This window comes from Balaenoptera borealis, assembly GCF_965194805.1.
Source record: "Balaenoptera borealis genome assembly, chromosome: 6".
Classification (NCBI taxonomy): Eukaryota; Metazoa; Chordata; class Mammalia; order Artiodactyla; family Balaenopteridae; genus Balaenoptera; species Balaenoptera borealis.
This window is the reverse complement of record NC_138863.1, coordinates 18,851,961-18,879,609: the sequence shown is the minus strand read 5'-3', so window position 1 is coordinate 18,879,609 and position 27,649 is coordinate 18,851,961. Positions and strand designations below refer to the sequence as shown.

General features: G+C 45.4%; 1 protein-coding gene across 1 annotated transcript; it reads left to right on the top strand.

Moving 5' to 3' along the window:
* Nucleotides 1-413: 413 nt before the first annotated feature.
* PLCD4 (phospholipase C delta 4) lies at nucleotides 414-27,617 on the top strand. Its single transcript, XM_082396565.1, has 17 exons — nucleotides 414-7,928; nucleotides 12,161-12,216; nucleotides 12,354-12,512; nucleotides 13,760-13,988; nucleotides 15,112-15,241; nucleotides 15,925-16,156; nucleotides 19,395-19,596; nucleotides 20,563-20,707; nucleotides 21,342-21,494; nucleotides 23,205-23,378; nucleotides 24,404-24,499; nucleotides 24,646-24,802; nucleotides 25,141-25,257; nucleotides 25,489-25,661; nucleotides 26,213-26,348; nucleotides 26,682-26,831; nucleotides 26,911-27,617. The coding sequence occupies exons 2-17, from the start codon at nucleotides 12,195-12,197 to the stop codon at nucleotides 27,015-27,017; spliced, it is 2,382 nt and encodes a 793-aa protein (XP_082252691.1). The 5' UTR covers nucleotides 414-7,928; nucleotides 12,161-12,194; the 3' UTR covers nucleotides 27,018-27,617.
* Nucleotides 27,618-27,649: the final 32 nt, after the last annotated feature.

The following is a 27,649-nucleotide window of genomic DNA, read 5'->3' as shown; positions in this document are numbered from 1 at the left end:
TTCTTTGCCCTAGTGTGAATCTACAGTTCCATCTGTCTTCATGATTGTACTTGAAGCAGTATTAGCTGAATGAGTTAATTTTATTCAGATTTAAGATAGAGGGCTGGACTCTGCTTGCTCACTTATTCCGTCTTTTTTTTTTTTTTTTTGACACATTCCCTTTTGGTCTCTGGGAATTACAGGGTTGCCACTAAAATATTTTACACTTTTTCATATTGTGTCAGAGAATCCCCCTTCCTCCTCTGGAGCTTTAGGTGACTCTATTCACAATCCAGAGGCTTGAATCTGCAGTGTAAACTGCCTTGCTTTCCCCCAATCCTTCCCCCTGCCATCACCTGCTTTCTCTCTCTCTGATCCCCATCTCCAGTCAAAGATGGGATTAACCCAACCAAGTTATTATTAACCCAACCAAGTTATTATTAACCAAGTATTTTTGGTCCACATCTCACACGATTGAAGGTGTCCCTGAATACGTTTGGGGAGGGTTTATAAGGGGCAGGCTCAGAGAAACCTTTGCAGAGGCAGTTTTGCCAACCCAAGGGCTCTTTCAAGCCGACTTTCACAAAGGGAGCCGGCTTGTTAGTTGGCTTCTGTCTCTTTAGAGCCAAGAAAGTAGTAATTAAGTAGCCTAGATGTAGGAAGGGTAGAATAAGCACTTATTCCCCTGCTTTCCAAAATGAAGAGGAGAACCAGGCCAGCTCTCACTAATCTCAAGCCTGAAGAGAAAAGGTCTTGGAGAAAGCAGAGAACAGCATGGACTGGATAAATGTCTTGACTCCCTTCAGCCCATAGTTTTGACCTGGAGAGTCCAGCTAGGGTAATCCTGATTTTTGCCAGTCGCCTTCCTGCTGAGCCAAAGTTTTCTCATTCCCCCTCCTCTGGGGAAGCAGCTGAGGCCCAGGGCCTTGCTCCCTGAGAAATTCTCTTCTCCATCTTTCGGGGCATTGGCCATTGTACTGTGCCAATAGTATCTTAATTCTTGTACCATCTATTCTCAGCTGGCCTTGGACCCCATGTAGGAGTTGGGGGGAGGGGTGGAAATGGGTATTGTTCCTTGTAGTTGATCCTGATGTCGTGTGTGTATAAAGAGGACCCCTCCCCCCACCCCACATTTTCTGTGTTCCATCCTTCTCACTCCCTCAACAGGATTGAAATAAAACATGCTTCTGTTTTTGTAACAATAATTTTTCTTTTAAACTGGAGATTTTATTTTGTCAATATCGAGGTATCTAGGCACTGTGGTCAGATGATCCTCATCAACCTTGCCTCTACCTCTGTTGAACTACACACATACACTGCCCTACCAAGAGGGCAGTGATGGTTCCTTTGTAGATAGGTCCTTTGGGAGAAGCTTACTGATGTATAAAAGCTGTTTGCGAGGCTGAGATGGTGCCCTTTTTCTGATAAAGTATCTCTTGCTGGGGCAGAACCTCACTCCTGGCTGTAGTAGCCAGAAGAGTACTAGTGTGGGAGAGACTTCTATAAATGAAGAGGTAAAGCTTGAAACATTTTATCAAAGACTTTAATATTCATTTCCTTCCAGGGTTCAAGACTTAGAGCACATCTCCAGAGTTGTTTCCATCCCTGTTCCTGTCTCTCAGTGGGACAGAGCCAACCTCTGCTTTCAGCTTCTTTTTTCCAGGGCTTGCGGGCCTTCGTTTCAGTGATGGAACAGGGCAAGGAAAGGCATTGGTAGCCTTCAGAGCTTCCTTACTAGCTATATGTATGATCCCCTTGCTCACTGTTCCTGCTGCTCAAAGGCTGGGAAAGTATGAGGGGGAGAGGGGGAATACACAAAGTTAATTGCTATCAAAAGTCCAAGGAAAACATTTAAAATAGGAAACCATAGAATGAAATGAGATTTTTCTTTCCAGAATGTTGTGGAATTTAAATTTTTTAAAAATAATACATTTATTTAAAAAGCAGATACAATAGGTAAGTTGAACACAATTAAACCTAGCTTAACTGACATATATAGAACATTGTCACTGAACCAACAGTGTACATATTTTTAATTGCAAGAAAAGCTTTTACCAAAATTGATCATAGCTGGACCATCAAGTAAGCCTCAGGAAATTTCCAAAATAATTTAAAATAATACAGTGTTCTCGGAACACAGCGGGATTAAGCTAGGGAGAAAAACAAACAAACTGGAAAGTCCCTAACTGTCTATAAAACAAGCAGTAGAGTTCTAAATAACCCACTGGTCACAGAAAAAAAAAAAAAAGTGCAAAGGAAATAAAAAAAAATTAACTGGTAATGGAGATATGCCATATCAAAACCTATGGTATACAGGTAAAGCACTACTTAAATATAAAACTTTAAATTCACACATTACAAGAGAAAGGCTGAAGTCAGTGATCTAAGTTTTCACGTCAAGAAACTGGGAAAGAATAGCAAATTCAAAATGTAGAAGGAAGAATGCAGAAAAAGTGAAATGGAAAACAGATGTACAATAAAGAAAATCAATGAAGCCAAAAGTCATTCCCTCAAAAACAGTAAAATTGATAAACCCATAGACTGATCAGGAAAAAAAACATTAGAAATGAAAAAAGAGGGACTTCCCTGGTGGTCCAATGGTTAAGAATCTGCCTTCCAATGCAGGGATGCAGGTTCGATCCCTGGTCGGTGAACTAGATCCCTCATGCTACGGGGCAACTAAGCCCGCATGCCACAACTAGAGAGCCCACGTGCTCTGAAGCCCGTGTGCCGCAACTAAGACCTGATGCAGCCAAAAATAAATAAATATATTTTTTTTAAAAATGGAAAAAGGGACATCACTCATATCTTAGTCACCAATATCATAAACTTTTAGAAACTATAGAAAAGGGGAACAGATCTCAATTCACTTTTTTAAAAATATATATTTATTTATTTATTTGGCTGCACCAGGTCTTAGTTGTGGCACATGGGATCTTCAGTTGCGGCATGTGGGCTCTTAGTTGTGGCATGCGGGATCTAGTTCTCTGACCAGGCATCAAACCCGGGCCCCCTGCATTGAGAGCATGGAGTCTTAACGACTGGACCACCAGGGAAGTCCCTCAATTCACTTTTGAAGCAGTATAACCCAGCCACCAAAAACTATCAAAGATATCACCAGAAAGGAAAACCAGGTGCTAATCTGTCCCGGGAATGCTAATGTAAAACTGCCAGACAAAATAAGCAAGTCAAATCTAGCGATATATAAAAATGATAATAGGTCATATCTAATTTGGGTTTACTGCAAAAATACAAGATTGATTCAACACTTGAAAACTAATGAATTCAATTCACACAACGTATAAGGAGAAAAATCAGTCTAGACAGATGCAGGAAAGAACACTATTCAACAGCTATTCATGATTTTTAAAAACTTTGAAAACCAGAAATAGAAGGGTATATCCTTAATCTCATAAAAATCTTACATATATATGTATGTAGGTAGGTTAAATATAGGTAGGTAGGTTAATTGATTACACACAAATATATATGTGTGTGTGTGTGTAATCACTGACCCAAAATAAAATGTAATTATAATTTAAAGAAGTAAAATGTTTCATATTCATGAAAACAAAAAAAATTAAAAAATAAAAACCTTAATAAAAACCCTACAGTAAACCTCTCAATGATAAAATATTGAAATCATTCTCCATGAGATGAGGAATAAGATAAGGATGTCCACTATCACAACTCCGTATACCATTATACTGGTCCCAGCCAGTGTGATAAGTCAAGAAAATAAAAGAAGGTACTTCCCTGATGGTCCAGTGGTTAAGACTCTGTGCTCCCAATGCAGGGGGCCCGGGTTCAATCCCTGGTCAGGGAACTAGAGCCTGCATGCTGCAACTAAAGATCCTGCATGCCATAACTAAAGATCCCTCATGCTGCAACTAAAGATCCCGCATGCCATAACTAAAGATCCTGCATGCTGCAACTAAAGATCCCACATTGCTGCAACTAAAGATCCTGCATGCTGCAACTAAGACCCAGCACAGCCAAATAAATATTTTTTTAAAAATTTAAAAATTTTTGTGATTAATAAAAGATTAAAGAAAATAAGATTATAAAGGAACAAAAAAAGTGCTGACAACATAATTGTGTATGTAGATAATCCAAAAGAATCTACAGACTCTTAGGATTAAGTGACTTTAACAAGGTCACAGAATACAAAGTCAATATACCGCCCCCAAAAAATCAATTATGTGTTTCTAGATACAATAAATAGGAAATGAAATTTCAAAAATATATTGTCTATAATAGGATAATAAATAGCTCGAAATATCAATAGATATGTCACAAGATATGCAGAATCTTTACATTGAAAACAATGAAACATTCTTGAAAGAGACTGATAGGTGTGTGGTCAAATCATGTATAGTCAATTCACCAAATATTTTTCTTCCTTGTTATAGGTTAACTTCTGTCTGTTGGAAGCAAAGGGGAAACTTGCCTATGTTCTCAGCTATTTGGAAATCTCACTGTGAAAGTTTCACAATAACTTAGTTTTATTTCTTTAAATTGTATATAAGATAACATTAGATTTGAGAAGCATTTTTAACCCTGATGAAATTTAAGGGATGACTTTACGATCTGACAATAACATAAATGAATACATTTTGAAAATTAAAAAAATTGAAATGCCTTAAATGTAAAAAAAAAAAAAGAGAGAGAGAGAGACTGACAAAGATGAAGACATATATCGACTCCATGGATTGGAAAATAATACTGTAAGGATGACAGTTCTCTCAAATTGATCTGCTGGTGAAACTCAATTCTAAGTAAAATCCCAACAGGTTTATTTTTGTGAAAATTGACAAGCTGATTCTAAAATTTGCATGGAAATGCGAAGTGCCAAAACAGCCAAGGCAATCTTGAATAAAAATGAAATTGGAGTCCTTCCACACCCAGATATCCTCCTTTAACTTTCAACATTTTAGTACCACCTTTTTGAGATATGGCTTATAAATAGCATACACTTGTATTTTGTGAATTTTTCTGAAGTTTTACCTCTTACACCCTTTGCATTTACACCCTTTGCATTTTTAGTTCTAACTTCTATCATCTTGTTCTCTGGTTTATTTTATACCTACTTGTTCCCACTCCCCTTGGTGGTTTTGGTGTTTTTTTGTTTTTGTTTTGGGGTTGTTTTGTTTTTTGGTTTTTTTTTGCTGGAATGGAAGAGTGGCTACACATTCTGTGGTCTTTTGAAGTTATATATCTTGGCTTTTAATTCAACAGGTGGTCTCATATTGATGATTTTTTAGATGGAATTTAATATTTTGAGTTGCCTTTTTGACCAACAAGAAGGGGGCTTTATTTCAGAAGTTTGAGTAGTTTGGTTGGATGGTCCAGGAAAGAGGTCTCTGAAACCCCAACCTGACTCCTGAGAAGCAGAGAAGTTTAGGGCATCTCCCCTGGGTGTCAGGAGGAGAGTTTAGGCTTGCCTGCGTAGCAGTAAGAGAGTATACTGTTTAGGTCTCCCTCTTTGCCAGCTGCCCCTTCATTTCAATTTAGGGCTTCTAGGCCTTTCCTGGGCATGGTTCCCAGAAAGTCCTTCTGCTGCTGCTACCCTGATCAGGTTTCTGGATCTGTTAATAATAGACAACAGTGGGGGAAGGGCCAGGATCATTATGGAAATAGGAGCAACTAAACCAGATGGGCAGTTCCTATGCACAGGGCCCTGTCTGTCTGCTCCTGTCCTGTGTCTGAGGAGCATTTTGCAGTGGACATGTCTTCTAAGCCATTCTTTGGAGCCACATTAACCTTGTGAAGGTCTCCAAGTGCCTTTCCCAAAAATCAGGACACATGATCTGGGGTGCTTATGAGAACACTGAAACAGAATGTTTGAGGTTCGAACTCTACCAGAAAACCCTGGGTGGGGGGGTGATAATACCCCTCACAGAATACCCAGAAGGGAAGGAGGTTGGGCCGCAATTAGGTGAGGCAAACAGTGACTCAGAGAGGCAAACTGTATGTAATCCTGGAATACAGAAGGGGAGTGGGGAAGGTGAAGGGGAAGTATGGAAAAATAAGGACATGATGATGTTGGATAGTAAGACGAGCATGTGAGACAGGACCACTATTAAGTAAAATATGAAATCAGCACAGTTTAAATCTTGATGCCTCCTAATCTTCCTGTTCTCCATGAATGGCCTTCCCTCTTCTGCCTCTACTCCCTACATACTCCTTTTCCTTTACCAAAACCTGCTCTTAGTACAGTAAACTCAACTTAGGTATAAATTATGAAAGACCCATAAGGCTTCTGAAATTACCAGTTAATAAAATGTGAAAACATTTTATTGTAAAATATAACACAGATATAGAAAACTACATAAAGAAAATGTATAGCTTAATAAGTTATTATGAAGTGAAAACCCTTATTAGCACCCAGAACCAGAAATAGAGCTTGGTCAGCTATTTCAGAAGCCAGCTATGGGCCCCATCCCATCACAACTCCTCCCTCCTCCCAAAAGTAACCACTATCCTGACATTTATGGTAATCACTCAGGAGGATTTTATTTTAATGGGACTAACGATTTAGCTATAAATAATCACTAATGGTATACTATTAGGCAGTTGAGGGATGTTTGGAGGAGCCACAAGAGGCAGCTGGATCTCAGCACACTCAAAAATCACACCACTTTGTACAGTTAGTTCCCTCTGCGCCTATGATTAAGACACACCTCACCAGAAGACGATCCCACAGAAGTCCAAGTACAGTGCTGTGCCCTATGCCCTCAGCTCCATACTGTCATCCACTGATCCAGAAAGAACCATACCCCACAGTCTTCCCAAGGCAGAGCAAAAGTAGGTCCCAGCTCACAGTACTTGGGCGAGTGTAAGGGACTGGCAGTCTCTGCTGCCGACATGTGAGTCTAGGACATTGCCTAAACTTCCCTGGGCTTAGTTTCTCACAGTGAAGTATGGGGCCATGATAAAGCCCTTTACAATCCCCTATTCCTCACCTAACTTGGCCCCCTTTCCTCAATCTTGGTTCCTGTTTCCGCTGCCTATTTATACATGCTGTAAGAAGCACATTACCTTCCTTTCCCAGTTGGGTGTCTTTCCAGCCTTGTGCTCCTCTTTTTGCCCTTGATCCTCAGACACCATGATTCTGCTTCATTTCTACATGTACCATTATAAAAACACATATACGTCCTTGCATATTAGAGGTGCTGAACAAATGGTTGTAGAATGAATGAATATATGAAACAAATTGTTTCCTACATTCACGTATGCATTCCTTCAATATTTAGCAAGTACCTAATATATACGTAGATACCAACCTATCCTTCTACACAAATCATTCCTCTCCTCCTTTTATCATCTTCCCCCTTTCCCATTCTATCTTTTTTCCTTTCCCTGAACCATAGAGTTAGACTGAGTGCCCGGCAAGGCAGGATGCAGAGACACTTCTGCCAGTGGAAACAGACACCATGGAAAGGAGCCAGATGAAATAAGGGCAAAGACAGCTGTACAACACGCAGAGAGAAACCAACCAGAATGAAAAGCAGTGATTCATGGAGCACTGCAACTCAGATACTCCTTGGGTTTCACTCTGAGAGCTACTGCAGGACTGAGGTCAGTGAGGGCTGGCATCAAGATGAAGGACAGACAGGCTCCTCCTCCCTGGAGATGTGATGCCCGTCAATCCCTCCCCTTAATCCTCTTCTGCCCACCCCACCCCCACTACTCCCTCACACTGACCAGTGTCCTGGGCCTTTAAGAGTTGGATGGGCTGGACTGAGGAGAGAGCTCACACCTCTCCCCACCCTACTCTTTCCATCTGGCTGTAAGTCTGCCAGTGACAGCAGCAAACTGCAGCAGAAGAGGGGAGGAAACCAGTGAGTGCAAGAGAAGCAAAGGAGAAAAGGAGCCCTCCTGGGTTTCCTCGGCCCACAGCAGAGAGCGTCGCAGATCTCAGACACAGGACTTCTCTCCTGCCCACGGTAAGGGCCTGGAGGCTCAGACCAGCCTCTGCTCCAAGCTCTGGTCTGTCTGAGTCCCTAACTCTGCCCTCCACATGCTTACCCACCCCGACTAAATCATACCCTGGACTCTTTTGCCTGAACAGACCTACAGGGCCCTGACCTCCTGGTTTTCTCTAGCTTAACCTCTTTGACTTACAGTTTTCCTGCTGGTTGTGTCAGTCACCTCTTTATATGAGGACCTCTTAGCTACCTAGGCTGCCACTCAGAGGTGAGCCCCACCCTAGTAAGGGAAGAGAGAGAATTGGAGCAGCCATGCTTTAGCACAAATTCAATTACAGATTGTTGAGGATTACCAAATGAGGGCTGGCCAAGACCCATGGGGAGTACAGAAACCCCTGGTAATAGGGAGAGTTGTGAGACTTCCTTGGAAAGAGCCAGGGTTTGAGTTCTATGCCTGGTTCTTAGCCTGCTCAATGACCCAGGGCACTTTGTTGGTGTGCCAGAGTGCTGTGCTGGGAAGAGCACTTGTTTCTAGTCTTGACTCTGACGTTAACCAGCTCTGTGACTTTGGACCACAACTTCCTGATCTATGATCAGAGGGAGTGGAGGCTTCCCCAGATTTGCTTGTGTATCAGGAGTGCTTATTAAAGATAAATATTCCTGGACCCCATCCTTGGAAATTTGGATCTGGTAGATTTGAGGTGGAGCTAAGGAATCTCTATTTTAAGACACTCTCCAGGAGATACTGATATAGCCAGCAACTGCTGGATTGATGTGTTATAAAAGAGGAGTCTTCAAGCTCTAACATTCTGAGGGCTATGACCCATTCTGTCCTCTTTATATGAACCAGGTCTGTCATAATCCTGCTCCAAAGCAAGAGAGTAGACAGAATGATTCTCTTCCTTCCTACCCTCAGAGAGACCACAGACACCTTGAATTCCACTATTAGCCATTGGCGCCATTGGCAACTCTGCCGAAGTCCATCTCTAGGTGACATGAAGCCACCTGGCAGTTGAGGACCAAATCTTGCTCGGCAGCCCTTGGCCACTTCCCACCTTATTCTGTGTCTCTATTTTCTCATCTGTATTATAGAGGTAATTATCCATATCCTCGAGGATCTCCACATATGTGCCTAGGAGTAAACAGTTAAGACCCAATCTCTCTTATTCTCAGTCATTAAGCTCTGCTCCTTGCCTTTTGCTCTCGCTCCCACTTCCAAATCCTTTTTCCCTCCTCTCCTAACTGCACCTACATCAGTTGTGACCATCCTTCCCATCCTACCTTCAGGCACCAGAGGAAACACCAAGACCTAGAACACCTGGGTTCTAAGTCTCATTCTCTGGGCAGTTTGTTTTGTCAATCTCCTAGGATACAGGGGAAAATGAGGCCGAGCAGAGGGATGTGCTACTCAGTATCCGAACCCAAGTGTCCCCCTTCCAGGGTCTCAAACTCCTCACAGCGGAAGAGAACCAGAGCTATTGAGAATTAGAAGAGAATCAAAAGAGGAAGGAGTAATGAAGAGAAGGTATAAGGAGAAGGATGAGAAGAGGAGAGCAAAGCGAGGCTGACTTAAGTGAGCAAACAGGGAGGCAGAGAGAGGATGAGGAAAGAATGAGCTGGGGAGAAAGGAAAAGGAAGGGGTCAAGCAGAGAGTGGGGAAAGGAAAGAAAGAAAAGAAGGGCTATTAAGTGGGATACGGTGGGAACAGAAAATGATGGGGAGGAGAGACAAAACACTGATGTCCCTCATTCAGTCTTATCTCTCCTTTAATCTGCTTCCTAGAGAAAGCCCTTTCTAAGGGCAGCGTCTCAGTGAGACCTCTGAGGTGGTCAGATAGAGACCTCAGTTCTAGTCCCAGTTCTGCCACTTAATTCATTAGGCGACTGGCAGTTCAGCTAGTTCTCTGTTCCCTCCTCTATAAAATGCAGTCCAGCTCTGACATTCTGTGGCTCCCTGAGTTGAAATTGGCCCTCTAATGGACACATGTCACCTAGATACAGGTTTAAAATAGTGATTCAGGAATAGGAGCAGGATTGGAAGAGCATGCCGAGCTCTGGGATTGGAAGAGTTTGACAAGAAAGGTTAAAATAATTTTCTAAGGCTGGTTTGAGAGGAGGTAGGGGTGTCCCAGCAAAATAGGGGTGTCCCAGCACTTGGGCTCTGTTCTCAGGCTTCCCATGTTTCAGGACATCATGGTGAGGCTCCCAGACACAGGCATAAGGAAGGTAATTCTGTCTTCTTCCAGGGCCAAGGCCCACCCATCCCAGAAGTTCAGAGGAGAGATGAGGCAGGATGTTGGCAAGGGGGATTAGGCTTCAGCCCGGGTTACCTCAACCTCCCTTAGAGTCTGAGGACCTAAGACATTTAAGAGAGACCCGTTACTTTTTTTTTTTTTTTTTAAAGAAATTCACGTTCTTTTATTTATTTATTTATGACTGTGTTGAGTCTTCGTTTCTGTGCGAGGGCTTTCTCTAGTTGCGGCAAGTGGGGACCACTCTTCATCGCGGTGCGCGGGCCTCTCACCATCGCGGCCTCTCTTGTTGCGGAGCACAGGCTCCAGACGCGCAGGCTCAGTAATTGTGGCTCACGGGCCCAGTTGCTCCGTGGCATGTGGGATCTTCCCAGACCAGGGCTCGAACCCGTGTCCCCTGCATTGGCAGGCAGATTCTCAACCACTGCGCCACCAGGGAAGCCCAGACCCGTTACTTTTCAGTCTTCATACAGCTTTTGTAAACCTCAGATTCCAAACTGTGCATCGCCACCCAGCAAAGCAGAGATGCTTTTCTGTCTTCTTTTCTTCCTTCTTCAATCAGAGGTTTCTTCTGGTCTCACCCAAGCTTACACATTCGGCCTCAGCCAGCAAAACCTTTCCCTGTTGGAACTGTCTCAGGGTTCTTGCTCTCCTGAGAGCTGCCTTGAGATATTTCTTCTGCTTAGGCTCAAACTGATTCCCTGCACATTTCTACTCCTTTGGAAAGCCTTCTCTAAGTCCTGCAGTCAGGAAAGCTCTATTCTCAGTGACCTCCACATTATTCCTGAAGACTTAGTTACCCTGGGTGACTTTATAGTCTCTTCCTACTTAAGGGAGATAGGGCACTAATATGCTGTGTGACCTCAGACAAGTCACATCACATTTCTGGACTTCTGCTTTTTCATTTGTAAAACGTAGGGAGTTGAACTGCATGATGTTTCAATGGAGTACTAACTGAATGATTGGTTTAAGGATTCTTCCAGTTTTTTAGATGTTCACCACTGTCAAAATGTTAAACTTATTAATTAAAAACCACAACATTTTTATCCAAGTGTAGATCCTTTGCTTATACAAGAGCATAGAGCTTTATGTTTCATGGACTTGGCCAGTTTCAGCATGATTTGGTTAAGAGTTGAGTATATTTCTTCTTGAGGCAGAGCTAGAATCAAAGTGGCCACAAATCAAATCTTCTAGTTCTTTTCAAGGCAAGTTTGTTGTTAGCTATTAGGACAACTTAACCAGTCCTAAATTAGACAGCACATATTTAAAGGTAGGAACTCTTTTTTAGTAGGTAGGGAAAACTTGAAAATGCAGTTCTGAGACTATGTAACTTATCTGGTCCATTAAAACTGTGAGAATTACTGTTATGAAAAAGAGTACAAAATATACTTTATCATGTGAAGGTAGAAGTGGCTTATTTAAGTAGGTGCAGCACCAAGCACTGTAGAAGAGACAAAAGAAATACTCTGGCTTAGCCCTTCTGGAGCTGGATGACCTACTTGGGAGCATGGAGAGGGCTTCTGGAGGAGGGAGCTGGGATGATTCCACTTGGAGAAGGGAAGGCTAGGATGCAGAGAGAGTCTAGTTTCTGAAAGGGGACAGCCAGCAAGTTGGTGATTCCTAATAATGGGGAACTGAGATGTGTGGTTAGCGTTACCTCGTGGATAGCAGGATATTGGGAAGGAAGGGGTATTTGGCAGAAAGCCCTGGTGTGGCCCTGTCGGAGATGGCTGTGGGAAACAGCATAGGCTCTGGAATCAGATATATTTGGGTTTAAATTCCAAGTCCCTATGTGACTGAGGCAAGTTTCTTAGTCTCTCTAAGCCTCAGAACCACCAAACTCAAATCAGAAGTAAAAAGAGCTACAAACTATGTAGATGAAGTAGCTGACATACAGTGTGCAATCAAGAAACACTACTTCCTTCTCTTCCTCCGCTGATCTATTATTCTAAGACCCCGAGATTAACCTAAAGCCTCTTGCTGCTCCTCGCTCCTTTAGGTGACTCTGGCATCAGCTGGTGAAGCAGTGGGTGATGGCGTCCCTGCTGCAAGGCCGTGAGTACCCCTGCAGGAGAAGAGGGCTTGGGGAGACAGCCCAGGGACAGGGAGGAGGCTGGACCCCTGTTCAAGAGCTCCTCCTGGGCCCTCCACCCTCCCCGCCGGCTACCCAGTCCCTGCTTCTCCTGGCTCAGGGCTGCCTGTTAATCAAGACCTGCTGCTGATGCAGAAAGGCACGCTGATGCGCAAGGTGAGGTCCAAAAGCTGGAAGAAGCTAAGATACTTCAGACTTCAGGACGATGGCATGACAGTCTGGCATGCCCGGCAGGCCGGAGGCAGGGCCAAGCCCAGCTGTGAGTGATGTGGATAGCTAGGGGCGGGCACACGGGTGGCTAGAACCCTGAGGACCCAGCAGCCTGAGAGCAGGGGGAGGGACCAGTGTCCTATGACATGCCCGTGTGCTGTCCCTTTTGTGTCTGTGCCTGAGCCTGTAAAATGGAAATTATAACAGTACTTGCCTCTTAAGTGTGTTATGAGGATCAAATTGGTTATCGCATGCAAAGACCTTCGAAGAGTCCTGGCACATAATAAAGCTCAGTAAATCATAGATTATATATTATTATACTATTATTATTATTATTATTATTATTATTATTATTATTATTATTATTATTATTATTATTATAAGAGCTTGATCTCAGGCATCAGAATGTTTGGATTAAAGCCCTGGCTCTTCCAATTTCTAGCTGACTGGCTTTGGACAAGTTACTTAACTTAAACTAATATCAGTTTCCTCATCTATAAAATGGGGATTAAACAGTACCTGTCCAGTATGTTACAGAGGCTTAAGAAGTTAATGTATAAATCACCTAGCATGAGGTCTGAAAGCAGGATGCATTTAATAAATGTTAGCCATTATAACGAATACTTCTAAATATCATAAATGTGTCATAATAATGTGCATCCTATTGGCCAAACACTTTATGATCCCTCTAAAAATTTGATCACAGGACACATCTAAGAGAATCTACTTTAGAGACATAACCAAAGCTCACGATCCACACCAGCTCCAGCTGAAGAAGTGGGGGGAAGGATTTCTCTGGCTCCCTCCCAGACATCTGGAAAGAGGAAGCCCTCAAACCTGGAATGGGAGAATTGAATTTGGGCACATCATGCTTTGGTGTAACTGCTTCTACCCCGCAAGTGTGTTTCCACTTGTCAGCCCCGCCAGTCCTCCTGTGATCACCATGTAAACTGGCCATGGAGGGGACCATCCCTTATTTAAGATGAGGGCACTGAGGGGTTATGTCATTTTGGCCCATGTCACGCTGCCAGCTGGTGGCTGGAAGCCAGGTCTTGCCACTCCCAGAACAGGCCCCTTGCCATGTTGCCTATGAAAACAGCAATGACTCGTGGCATCCTGAATTCCAAGGGTCTGCATCTCCCTGTACTAAGGCTTTGGGGGTTCCAGCCTGTGGAGGCTGAGGTCCCTCCTCCTGTGGCTTCAGAGAAAAGAAGGGAGTACTGGTCCTTGACCCTCAGCTGCTGCAATTTGGTGGACCCTCTTCCTCAGTGCCCGCACTTGCCTCTTCTCCGGCAGTCTCAATATCCGACGTGGACACAGTGCGTGAGGGCCACGAGTCTGAGTTGCTGCGAAACCTGGCAGAGGAGTTCCCCCTGGAGCAGGGCTTCACCATCGTCTTCCATGGCCGCCGCTCCAACTTGGACCTGGTGGCCAACAGTGTCGAGGAGGCCCAGATCTGGATGCAGGGGCTCCAGCTGTTGGTGGACTTTGTCACCAGCATGGACCAACAGGAGCGGCTGGACCAGTATCAGCAGGATGGAGTCAGAGTGGGCTCCACGGGTCACTGAAGGAGCCAGATGCTGCAGGGCTAGGGACAAGTGGGAGGGGGCACAGGGCTAGGGAAGCCCGAGAGTCCAGATGGGGTGGGCAGGGACAGCTGAGCCGACGTGAGGCTGAGATACTGAGGGAGGAATGGAGGCTTGCGATGGCACAGGCATAGCCAGGCAGAGTTTGGGCAGGAATCAGGGCCCCCAGGATTGGAGGAAGGGACAGTGAAAGGCAAAGGATCAAACTAGGTGCTGATCCTGAGAGCTGAACAGAAGATCCCAGTGACATTAACTACCATAGGGATGGGAAGCAATTCCTCAGAGGGCTTAGTGGGGTCAACGCACTTCAAGTTTCCTAGATTGTATTCACCTTCTATGCCAGTTCATTCATTCATTCACCGTCTATTAAGCAGAATGTATGAGGCACTATGCCAGGCTTTAGGAATACAAAGATTAATGAGACTCAGATACTGTTTTAGTCAGTAGAGAAAATAGAATTGTGTAAATAATTTAAGTACCTTAGCAGTGTTATGGTACTCTAGATGATATGTGGGTGTCCAAAGGAAAGAGAAATATTTATTTCTAGCTGAGATGGTTCTGAGAAAGCTTCAGGGAGGAAGTAGCATTTGAGCTGAGCCTTGAAAATGAGTAGAATTTGAACATGAAGAGAGGAGGAGGGAAAGGCACTCCTGCCTGAGGGAACAGCATGAGTAAAGGCCCAGAGGTGGGAAACTGAAGAGCAGGAGAGAGAGTGGGACATCAGCGAGCAGGGGAGTTGCTGAGTCTGGCTGAGGTACGGGGAGGTCAGTGATGTGCTGAGAAGACGAGGTTGGGGCCAGATCATGGGGGTGAAGGAGATCTTAACTTCTATGTTAAGGAATTTGGGCTTCTTTCTGCAGGCAACAGGGAGGTCCCCGCAGGCACCTGAGCCATGCAGGGACAAGGTAGATCGGTGCTCTGGGGAGATTATTCCAGAAACTAATGTGGAAAATGAATTGGCATTGGGGAGAGACTGGCAACAAAGACAGGGGCGCAGATGTCAATGGATGAACGTGCACACACAAACACACACTCAGTGCTTTTGCCTTGACTCAGACCTGGATGGCTGAGTGATTGGTTCCAGCACGGAGACAAAAACCAGGATGGTCGGATGACTTTCGGAGAAGTCCAGCGGTTACTGCACCTGATGAATGTGGAAATGGACCAAGACCATGCCTTCCAGCTTTTCCAGGTGAGTCTTCTGGGGAAGGAATAGCAGAAGCCAGCCAAGGCCACATTCTCACTTGGCCGGAAGTCCTCTGACACTCTCCAGGAACACTCATCTGTTGAATCTCTCCTATGCACCCTAGCACTATGCCAGGCTCAATGGGAAGTGTGGGCAGGACATGGTTCTTAACCTTCAGTCTCGTTGGAAAGATGGCTCGTAAACTTATGAAAGGTAAATAACAACATGTTATTACATCAGACCTCAGGGACCTCTCTCCTCTGTGGGTAGAGAGGGCCAACTGTAAATTAAATAGTCACATGGAGCTTATGGTTACCATAATGGACAGCACAGTATTCAGTCCAAAGCGCTAATTTCTCTGCCCTTGGCCAGAATTTCACAAGTGTCTAGTACAGTGGAAAACTCCAACTGGTATGTGAGTAAATAGGAGGAGGGATCTTCTGATCTTTTAGGGACATGTTGGGGTATTTAACTCTTTCTAGTTGAAAATTATCTCCAGTAGCAAATGGTATGGCTGAAATTTTGCTTTTTACTTACTGAAGTGCCTTCTTCTATGAACACTGAATGTCAGGAATTCTGTGGAAGCATGTTTGGCTCCACCAGTAATATTGCCCTTACAGGGCAAGTCAAAGCCAAAAAATCTGCTGTTAATAGGGTTTGTCCACTCTCCTCTAAACCCTCTTTTGCAGAGAGCAGATGCATCCCAGTCTGGGACTCTGGAGGGAGAAGAATTTGTAGAGTTTTATAAGTCATTGACTCAGCGTCCTGAGGTGCAGGAACTGTTTGAAAAGTTTTCATCTGATGGGCAGAAGCTGACACTGCTGGAATTTGTGGATTTTCTCCAAGAGGAGCAGAAAGAAGGAGAACGGGCTTCTGACCTTGCTCTAGAACTCATCGACTGCTATGAGCCTTCAGATAGCGGTAAGAGGACAAGGGTGGAGAGGCACCAGACGTGGGGGCCGGATGGGGGACTGTGATTAGAAAGGTGCAGAGACAAGAAGCCTTCTGCTTAACTAAGGGAAGGCTGAGTCCACCCCTATCCAGGCCCCCTGCCCAATCAGCTTCATCTCATTCAATCACTCTTTCGGAAGGAGAGAGCCATTTCCTGCCCACATAAGGCAGGAGTCTCCCCTGTAGTGCTGGATTTCTCAGGAGGAAGAACATTCCATAAGTCCCCTTTCCTCCACCATGCTCATGTTTCTCATCCTTCACTTTCAGGAAGTTCTTCCTGCTATCAACATTTGTCCTCAGTGGAAACGGAAAATCCTTGGTCCTCTTGTTTTTTGTTTTTTAATTAATTAATTAATTAATTAATTGGCTGCGTTGGGTCTTCGTTGCTGTGCTCGGGCTTTCTCTAGTTGTGGCGAGTAGGGGCTACTCTTCGTTGTGGTGCGCAGGCTTCTCATAGTGGTGGCTTCTCTTGCTGTGGAGCACAGGCTCTAGGCGTGCGGGCTTCAGTAGTTGTAGCACGCGGGCTCAGTAGTTGTGGCTCGTTGGCTCTAGAGCACAGGCTCAGTAGTTGTGGCGCACAGGCTTAGTTGCTCCGCGGCATGTGGGATCTTCCTGGACCAGGGCTCGAACCCATGTCCCCTGCATTGGCAGGCGGATTCTTAACCACTGCACCATCAGGGTAGCCCGGTCCTCTTGCTTTTGGCCTCTTCTCTAGTGCATGTGATTCCTTTTCCTCCAGCTCCCTTCATGGTTCCTGTTGGCTGTCTCTTTAAATGCTGGCTCTCTATCCTTTCCTGGGCTTTCTCCAAATTCTCCAAGTGGTTCTTGAGTCCTAAGCTCCTGAGCAGGGAAACTAGTCACTCCCTGGCTGAGGGGGATGATGAGGTGGCCAGTCATTTAACTCTTTACAAGCACAGCTAAAATATGCCCTGTCTGCACTCAAACCTTTCTCTTTGCCCCTTTACTAGACACCTTCCTGCCCTCCATTCCCTGCAGAAAGTGAAGAATTTACATTACTAATATTAAGTGACTTACAAGGCATTTTACATCTCTTACTTCTTTTAGTCCTCACTACATCCTTGTAAATCAAAACCAATAATCTTTATTGGGCCTTTGCTAAGTATCCCATAATGTGCTAATATCTCTACATGTTTTTCTCTTCAAATCCTTCCAACAACCTGAGGAAGTGGGATCTATTATTGTCAGTTGTACAGAAGAGGAAAACTGAGGTTAAGAAAAATTAAATGACTTGCTCAGAGTCAACAGCTAATGAAAGGAAGAACTGGGATTCAAACCCAGGTCATCTGACTCTTACCTGGTGCCTCTCTTGAGAACGAGGATTAGCGATGAGAGGAATGTGAGCTGGACAGGTGACCCAGGTTTCCTAGGTCTCAACTCCCACTCCCTTTCATTCATTCATTCACTCACTACTTCAGCAAATGCTCACTGAGTACCTATAATGTGCCAGGACCTATGGTAGGCACCAGAGATACAGTAGTAGGTCAGACAAGGACAGTGCCCTCATGGAACGCAGAGTCAAACAGAAAGCGTTGGAATCGCTGATTCCAGATTCATGTGGGTGCTCAGAGAAGGAAGGGGCTGTAAAGCAATCATTTCAGGAAACTAAATAGAAGAGGAAGTTGGTGGGTTAAGAAATAGGATCCTCTATTTCCGGTTCAGGATCCGGTATACATCATTACATTTATTCTACCTCCCACCGCTTTTGGTTTTCCTTCCCCTTGCATTTGACTCTCAGATACTACACTCTGGCTGCAGAGTGTGGTACCAGTCAGGAGACAGGGGCTCCAGTCCCCACTCTGCTTCTTAGTAACTGAGTAACCCTGGGCAAGGGTCACTTAACCTATTGGAGACTCAGTTTTCTCATTTGTAAAATAATTGGTGATCAAATGAAATAATGTACATGAAGACTACCTAGTAACTATGGACTTACCCTAGCGATTTGAGTTATTACAGTCAAGAATGAAACTTTGTGCCCAACTTCTTGCCGTTTTCCACCATCCTCGGGCCTTGTCAAACCTGGAGTGAGGAAGCTGGGCATGAGAGTCAAGCTGTTCTGTCTCCGCTGCAACAACGTTACCCTCAGTGAGACTGTACAATCCAGTGGTATAGAGTGTGGCTCTGACATCTGGTTGCCTGGGTTCAAATCCCAGCTCCTTCACTTATTAGTTATTAGTTATGTGACCCTGGGATAAGTTACCTAACGTCTCAGGGCAGATCATGTTACATCCACCTGATCGTGTTGGTGAGAGCATTAAGAGAGATGCTGCATGTAACGTCCTTGGCACAGAGCGAGTGCTCAAGAACTGTTAGCCATCACTGTTGTTATTATATGAAGCCCGTGCTGAGGGGGTGAGGGCTCTGGGAGGAGCAACAGGGCCCTGCCCTCAGAGTGTAGTCCAAGGGGATGTTGGACAAACACTCCTCAAAGCACCATATGGGAACTGACGATAGGAAGAAACCCTCAGGCCATAGTTGGCAGCAGCTACACAGCACAGGGAATAAAACACAGGTACCTTGGTCTTGTCACTAACAAGTCTTTGACTTTGATCCTCTCTGAGCCTCAGTTTCCCCATCTATGAAATTTTAGCGCTTTGGACTGAATACTGTGCTGTCCATTATGGTAACCATAAGCTCCATGTGACTATTTAATTTACAGTTGGCCCTCTGTATCCACAGATTCCACATTCGTGGATACGGAGGGTCGACTGTACCATGCCATTTTATGTAAGGCACTTGAGCATCCACGGATTTTGGTATCTGCTGTGGGGAAGGGGGAGGTCTTGGAGCCAATCCCCTGTGAATACTGAGGGATGACTGTAACTAAAATCAAAATTTTAACTCACTTCCTCAGTCGCACAGCTACATTTCAAATGCTCGGTAGCTTTATGTATTTAGAGGTTATCATATTGGGCCGTGCAGAATAGAATGTTTCCGTCATTGCAGAAAGTTCTATTGGACAGCACTGGACTAGAATGATCTTAACGATTCCCCTTGTAGATTTAATGTTCTCTGAGGGTGGGGATGATTGAAATGACAGACACTGGATGGGGCAAGTTTAGGATCTGGAGGCTGGGAGTGGACACCATGGGAAAGGCCAGGCCCTGGAGAGGGCTGGGGTGGAGAACCGCCTGTAGGTGTGCTGGGTGCTGTCACCAGAACTTCTCACTCTAGCTACTCCACACCCTAGGCAAACTGCGGCATGTGCTGAGCATGGATGGCTTCCTCAGCTACCTCTACTCGAAGGACGGAGACATCTTCAATCCGACCTGCCTCCCCATCTACCAGGATATGACTCAACCCCTGAACCAGTACTACATCAGCAGCTCCCACAACACCTACCTAGTGGGAGACCAGCTTTGTGGCCAGAGCAGCGTGGAGGGATACATACGGTGCAGTGGGGCTGAGGGGTGGAAGGGTCCAGCTCATGAGAAGGGAACATCTATGGGAAGTTGGGGGGTGCTGTCAGGGGATAACAGGGATTGTAAAGTTGTTGTGGGGGGCTTTGGGGCTGAGGATCCCTGGATACCTGAGAGACGTGGAGGAGCAACTGAAGACTGGCAGGAGAGTGGTATGGAAACCCTGTGGGTAAATAGAGCTTCTCTCTCTCTCATAGGCTATGAAACTCTCTTGGAACTCAGAGGTCCTGACAGATTTATTGTGAACAAATAAATAAACTAAATGTTAAATGGGAGGCAGTAGAGAAGAGGAGTTAAAAACATAGGTTCTGGAGTCAGACGATTTGAGATCAAATACTAACTCCCTCACTTGGGACTATGGGGCTAAATATTTAACCTCTCTATGCCTCAGTTTCCCTATCTGAGAAACAGAGATGATTACAATGCCTATTCTGTCTGGGTTGTTGTGAGGATGAAATGAGGTAATCCATGTGTCAATAGCTAATAAATGGTATCTGCTTTTATTGCAGTTAATCGTGGATTAGAGCAAATAGTCAAGATATCCTTGTAGTGCCAGCAACTGAACTAGTAGCTTCAAGGGATGCCTGATGAGTGGAACTTCCCCAGGAAGTCTAGTAGAGAAAATAAACTTTAAATTTACTGAGAGTTTTAATAACTCGGGTGTTGTATAATGATTTACAAGCAGAACACCCCAAGGCAGAATGTGATCGCTCGCTAAGGGAGGATTGTGAGTTGGGCGGGGTGGGGGTGGGTGGAGATCAGTGTGAGCTGCAGCCTGTGTCCCAGTAGACAGAGAAGGGTCCGTGGAGATGTAGCTTGGTGGAGTCTTGATGGGTAAGTGCTGGTAAGCACTGTTCTCTCCAGGGTGGGGAGAGAGGGTCCCTAGGTGGAAGATCAGACCTTGACCCCTCCTGTCCCTGGGGGGTGGGGTTCTTGCAGGGCCCTGAAGCGGGGATGCCGCTGCGTGGAGGTGGATATATGGGATGGACCTAGCGGGGAACCTATTGTTTACCACGGACACACGCTGACCTCTCGCATCCCGTTCAAAGACGTTGTGGCCGCCATTGGACAGTATGCCTTCCAGGTAGGAGCCTCAGGATGGAAATACTGATGAGGCAAGAGGATCTGAAGGAAGAGGCTCTGGGTCTGGGGAGGGTGGAGGGTTGCAGGGGAGGTTACGTCAAATGGCATATGTGTAAAAGAGATTTTAACTGTGAAGCATCAGGCAAATATTAAGGGATTATTATGAATAAGTGTTAGATGTGTTACTAGTAGTCATAGAGCTAATTGCTAGAGATTAGTAATTATTACCTCTAACAACTTCGTCACCCATCTGGGAGAGGGTGGATGAGGAAACAGAGAAAGTGGTGGGTAGAGCTGGGAGACAATAACAATCTGGAGATGAAAGCCTGAGAGTGTAACATGAACACATAACTGGGGGAATGGCCTGGCTTTCCCACTCTGAGCCTGAAAACGCAAAGCTCCCAGAGGGACCTGGGTCAGACCTGGCACAGATCTGAGATTTGGGGTCCCAAGAGTGACTTTTAGGTGTGGGGTGCCCAGACCCAGGAAGATCTCCTTGAGGCCTGGCATGGGGTCGGAGGACCTTGGCAATCAGGGTACTCAGTTGAGTTAGTAATTAGGGGGGCCTGGAGAAGCAAGGAGGTTATAGGCCTCAGAACTCTGGCTTCAGCATGCCCTCCTCCCCTCCCCATCAGACATCAGACTATCCAGTCATCTTGTCCCTGGAGAACCACTGCAGCTGGGAACAGCAGGAGATCATAGCACGCCATCTGACAGAGATCCTGGGAAATCAGCTACTGAGCACCACCTTGGATGGGCATCTTCCCACTCAGCTGCCCTCCCCTGAGGTAGGACCATGCTCCCCCAGCCCAGGCTCTGCAGTGGCTTCCCTATCGCCCCACCTTGGCTCCTTCTTCCATGCCCATCTTGTTCCCTTCTTCTCACCCTCAGATGGACCATCTTACTCTTTAATATCCTTGGACACAACTTCAATTTTTTACAAATCTGATTCAGGGAGTTCCCTGGTGGCCTAGTGGTTAGGATTCCGGGCTTTCACTGTCGTGGCCCGGGTTCAGTCCCTGGATGGGGAACTGAGATCCTGCAAGCCGCACGGCGCAGCCAAAAAAAAAAAAAAAATCTAATTTAACATAGAATTCTAGATAAAGTTCTCTAAATTTAAAATCATTTATTTACTTTATATTTCTTTTTTCAATGGAAAATCTTAATTTTTTTCTTGATAGTTCATAATTATAGCCTGTACAAATACAGAGAAAGGGAAAGCCCCCCCACCATAATCTCAGCCTCTCCCATAACAGCTGCCAAAAGATTTTCTAAATGCTTATATAGACATATATGTGTATATATGGTCACATTTTTAAAAACGTGAATGGGATCATCCTTTCTACTCCTTTTATATCTCACATATAATATCAATATATATCATGAATGTCTTTTCATATATATATGTATTTTCTTTTTTAACAGCTCTATAGTATTGTATTTTATGTTATTGACCATAATTTATTCAACCAGTAGGTGGTAAACATAACCAGTAAATGGTAAACATTTAGGTTGTTTATAATTTTTCACTTGTACATAGAGCTCTGCCCATTTATTTTTTCTTTGAGTTGGATTCCTAGAAGCAAAACTGCTGTGTTGAAAAGTTCGCATGTTGACATTGTTGGTTATTATTGTCAAGTTGCCCTCTGGAAAAAAGATACCAAATTGCACTCCAACCAACAGTATAAGGCAGTGACTACAAATAATTCCAGTAGTGAGATAATTCATAATGGCAAACATGAACAACAAAAAAAGTCAACTTTTTAAAAGAGGAAGGTCTATGTTTTCTTCTTTTCAATTAATTGATAATTTTATTTACCCCCTTTTATAGGGTAAATATATACGGTTTATAATTTTTATTGATATATAACAAATTTTTAAATGTTAAAGATAATGTTTTGGAAAATATTTTTTTGCAGTCTATTTTTCCTTTTTTTTTTTGGTCGTGCCGCGCGGCTTGCAGGATCTTAGTTCCCAGACCAGGGAATGAACCAGGGTCACAGCAGTGAAAGTGCAGAGTCCTAACCACTGGACCACCAGGGAACTGCCCTTGCAGTCTACTTTTTCTTTCTGTCATTATAGCATCTTCAGAGATTTTTAAGCTTTATGTAGTCAAATCAGCCAATTATTTTTACGTCTTGTGAGTTTTCATCTCATGTTTTTAAAGGCTTTCCCACCTTAAGGTTATTCAGAAAGATTCTGTATTTTCTTCTAATACTCTTATGTTCTTTATATTTACATGTAAATCTTTAATCTGTGAGGAATCTTCATGTGTCAAATGTGAGGTAGGGGTCTGCATGTATTTTTTTCCTTATGGATAGAGATGTTACAGGTTCGCTTAATAGGAAATCCCTGATGTATGTATCAAGCAGCCTTCCTGTGGGAACTTCTGACCACTCACTCACTTCCTGTGCCTTTGAGAGCAGTGGGACCTGCATGATCCCCAGGAGGGTTCCAGACGAGATAGGTAGACAGGCCCCCTCATTTTTGTCCCCTAGGAGCTTCGGAGGAAGATCCTTGTGAAGGGAAAGAAGTTAAAAACGCTTGAGGAGGATCTTGAGGAAGAGGAGGAGGAGCCAGAGTCTGAACTGGAGGAGGCTGAGCTGCAGCTGGAGGCCCAGATGGAGTCTGAGCCCCAGGAGTTGAGCCCTCGCAGTAAGGACAAGAAGAAGGTAGGCCAGGAGAGTGGTCTTTCTGCTCTGGCATTTGATCAGGTGGTACCACTAGCTGAGAGCCCACATGTGAAGAGACTGGAGCCAGGCAGGGTGGAGGGCCGAGGAGCAAAATGCTTCTTGCCTCCAATGAAAGAGGCATAAGAATGCGTACATAGCATCACTATATAGATTGCCATATATAGATACATTGCAGTGGCTTTCCAACTTCTTTGGGCTGTGAAATCTTTTTTTTTAATGAAATCTTATATGGAAGCTCAGTATACAAAATAGATAAATGCAGAGCCCTCCTGGTTGAAGCACACCTTTGGCTCTCTCCTGGGTCTCCCAGGTGACTTCTGAGTACATCTTTGTACTACTTCCCAGTCTCCTTGAAGGCTAGTTCAAAAACCACTGATGGGTGCGTGCATGCATGCGTGCGTGTGTGTATTATATCGGGTAAGTAGGGCTTACTAGAGTGACTGCTGTGACCTCAACTAAAGTGGGCTTAGTTAGAGAAAGCTTCTTGGAAAAGGTGAGTCTGAAGAGGGATCACAGATAGCCAAAGAGGAGGAGCAGGAAGAGGTGGGGAAGGGGTACCATTGGTGGGACCACTGAGATCCTGCTCTGAAGTCCGCATTTCTCTCTTTTGTGCATTTGCTTGGCTCAGCTGACTTCTAGCTTATCCTGTTCTCTCTGGAGCTGTGTTGTCTAACCTGCTGCCATGCCCAGGGATGGAAATGGGAATTCAGGAGAAAAACCTATAGATATTACTCTGGGACTCTCACATCCTTCCAGGTGTGATTTCCATGACCATTTGCATACCTTGACGTTATCTGTCTGGCCTCATGTGCATTTTGATAAAAAATTATTTGTTTTAAAAGATGAGAGGTAGGGAGTATGACATCTGTTTAATAATAATAATAATAATAAATTAAAAACCTGTTACTTACAAAGTAACCTACAAAGTAACCCTTCAAGCCCAGAGGCTGAAACTGATCCCATCAGTATACATAGACTGCCTTTATTGCCATTCCCATCCTCAGGTTGTGATGTGCCCACTGTTGTGTCCGCCTATGTGTTGTCAGATTATGCCCCAGGCTCCTATTTCCAAGCCTGGGTTCCTTCTCTTTCCCAAGCAGGTGAGGCAGGAGGGAGAATACAATGGGGAGGCAGTGGGCAGAGCCTTAGGTTGGGTGGGGAAGTTCAGATCTTGGCCATTGGCTTCTTCCCTCTCAGATTGCTAATGGTTCAATTCCATCTTCCTCTCTACTTTCTCCTTTTCCAGAAATCCAAGCCCATCTTATGTCCATCCCTCTCTGCCCTGGTTGTCTACTTGAAGGCTGTCACATTCTACAGCTTCACTCATTCGAGGGAGCACTACCGCTTCTATGAAACATCATCTTTCTCTGAAGCCAAGGCCAAGAGCCTCATCAAGGAGGCTGGTCAGGACCAAAAGGGAGGGACAGGGAAGGAACTGGGATGGGTTAGAGTCAGGTCTGATGGGCAGGCAGATGAGTCCCAAGAGGATGAGGGAGCGAAGGAGGAATGGTGGGGCCAAGGAACTCCTCAGACCAGGTACGGGGATGGGAGTATTAACAGTGGGCTCAAGGCTCTAGGGGTAAGACAGGTGTGGGAGATGGTCTGCATGGAAGAGAAAGAGGCACAGCCTTAGGAGATGCTGCAGAGAAGAATGAAGTGGGTGGGCAGGGTCCTCGAGACCAGGGAAGTGGGAAGATCCACCCCACCCACTACCATCTCCCTACCCACACCTTCTTTACAGGCAATGAGTTTGTGCTGCACAATACCTGGCAGTTAAGCCGTGTATATCCCAGTGGCCTGAGGACAGATTCATCCAACTACAACCCCCAGGAGTTCTGGAATGCAGGCTGCCAGATGGGTGAGGGGGCAGTAGGGACAGGGAAGAAGAAGTGGAAGAGCTACGGGTGGGAAGTAAGTCCCTGGGTGGCAACGGGGCCAGGGAGTGCTCCGAGAGGAGGGCTAGTCTGAGAAAGACGCTTTCCACGGTGTTCCCTGCAGCCCTTTTACACTCAATATGTCTGTCTAGCTCCATGAAAGAGGGGCTGGATGGCCCCCACGGTGAATTTTCCTTTTCTCCCGGGGCCCTCAGTGGCTCTGAATATGCAGACTGCGGGGCTTGAGATGGACCTGTGTGATGGGCTCTTCCGCCAGAACGCTGGCTCCGGCTACGTGCTGAAGCCAGACTTCCTGCGTGACGCCCAGAGTTCCTTCCACCCTGAGAGGCCCATCAGTCCGTTCAAAGCCCAGACCCTCCTAATCCAGGTATAATGGAAAGAGAAACCATTGAGAAGAAACTGGGATCGCTGGGATAGAAGCCAGGGAGGGTGGAGGGTGGAAGGGGTGAGTGGTGGGTGGCTAGGCCTGACAGGAGTGTAATGGGGGAAAAGTTCCTCGTGAGGCAGCATGGACTTTGGAGCCAGTTGCCTAGGTTCAAACCCATTTACTAGTTGTGTAACGTTAGGCAAACTCCTTAACCTTAGTCTCCTCACCTGCAAAATTGGGGTAATAATACTGCCTACCTCTCAGGGCTGTTGTGATTAGTTAATTTGAAGTGCTTACAACAGTGCCTAGGGCATAGTAAGTGCTATAGAAGGGCTGCTGTCATAAAATACCTATTTTCAAACCTTGCTAAATTTCTACTTGGATGCATTTTAAATAGCAGGTGAGGTACTAGAATATATTACCCATGAGAATTAGCTTTGCAAACCCCAAAGCTATAGTGCAAGGTCCTGTGTCTCCCCTGCAAGGGTGTGAGAGCTGGAGGGGGGCTGGGTTGAGCAGGAACTAGTGAGGTTCCAGAGCTCTGGTTGCAGGTAATCAGTGGGCAGCAACTCCCCAAAGTGGACAAGACCAAAGAGGAGTCCATTGTGGATCCACTGGTAAGAGTGGAGATCTTTGGCGTCCGCCCAGACACAAGCCGGCAAGAGACCAGCTACGTGGAGAACAATGGTGAGACTGGGCAGTGCTGGGGGAAAGCGGGAGGAGCATGGCTGTCGTTTTCTGACCATCCAGCCCTCCATTAAGCACAGCCCGTCACCCCTCCCGCCACCTTCATGGGAGGCAGTGTGGAACCGGACAAAGAATAAGGACTTGGACGTCTTGGGTCTGAAGCCAGGCCCCTCACTTACAAGCTCCAGTGACCTAAGCAAACTGCTTCCCTCTCAATCTCCTCACTTGTAAAATGCTATGAAAATTAAGCGAGAGAACAGAGGGAAAGCAACCCAACACGGTCAACAATGTCTGTTCCTTCATTTCCTCCCTCACTTACCCTCCCCCGTTCAGGTTTTAATCCATACTGGGGGCAGACACTGTGCTTCCGGGTCCTGGTACCTGAACTGGCCCTGCTGCGTTTTGTGGTAAAAGACTATGACTGGAAATCCCGAAACGATTTCATTGGTCAGTACACCCTGCCTTGGAACTGCATGCAACAAGGTGAGCCAGTCCTCCCACCCCTGGCCCGCACCCCAACTCTGGCTGCCTTCCTAATACTGTCCCCCGCCCCCCTTTCCAGGTTACCGCCACATACACTTGCTCTCCAAGGATGGCATCAGCCTCCATCCAGCCTCCATCTTTGTGCACATCTGCACCCGGGAAGGGCTAGAGGGGGTTGAATCTTAAGGTGGGCACTTCACGGGAAGAGTGGGTGCATCGGCTTTAGATGGTAAGAAAAGCCTGGAAGGATGCTCCAGAAAGCAAACAGAGGTGGTGAAAACCAAGCTTTTGACTGTGCATTCCTAGGCACAAAATTACTTCATCCTTCCTGACAAGCAAATCTAGGACCTGATTTTTCACCTTCTTTCTTTTCCCTTTCTTCGTTTTCACCAGCCTTTGGAATCATTCCTGTCCTTACCCTCTGCATACTCTACACTGGAATTCCTTCCTTCCTTCCTCTTGCTATAGGTTCAATACCATACCCAGATCTAGGACTACACTTTCGCACCAACTCTGGCTCAAAGGCAGATTGCAACTAGAAATCCAGAGAAGGGCTTGAGGCAGACAAACCCTAAGAGGCACTATCTCCTCCACCTCTAACTTCCTCAAAGTCCAGAGCCAAGGGAAGGACAAATCAAGCCCCAAGTCTCCCCGGGCAAAGGCTGGGGAAGGAGATCTGACCCCAAGACTGTATTACGACTCTCAAGAGACACTACACAGCCCTCAGGGTCTCCACTGGACTGCTGCTCCCTAGCCCCTCCGGTATAAATAGAGCTTCTCTCTCAATTTGGCTTGAGTACAGTCTCTCATTGTTGGGC

What these genes read in the sequence shown, in the direction of transcription:
- PLCD4 (XM_082396565.1), top strand. Translation starts at nt 12,195, where the DNA reads ATGGCGTCCCTGCTGCAAGGCC. An exon ending in GGCGTCCCTGCTGCAAGGCC is followed by an intron (nt 12,217 to 12,353) that starts GTGAGTACCCCT and finishes CTCCTGGCTCAG; the next exon opens with GGCTGCCTGTTAATCAAGAC. An exon ending in AGCGTGGAGGGATACATACG is followed by an intron (nt 19,597 to 20,562) that starts GTGCAGTGGGGC and finishes GGGTTCTTGCAG; the next exon opens with GGCCCTGAAGCGGGGATGCC.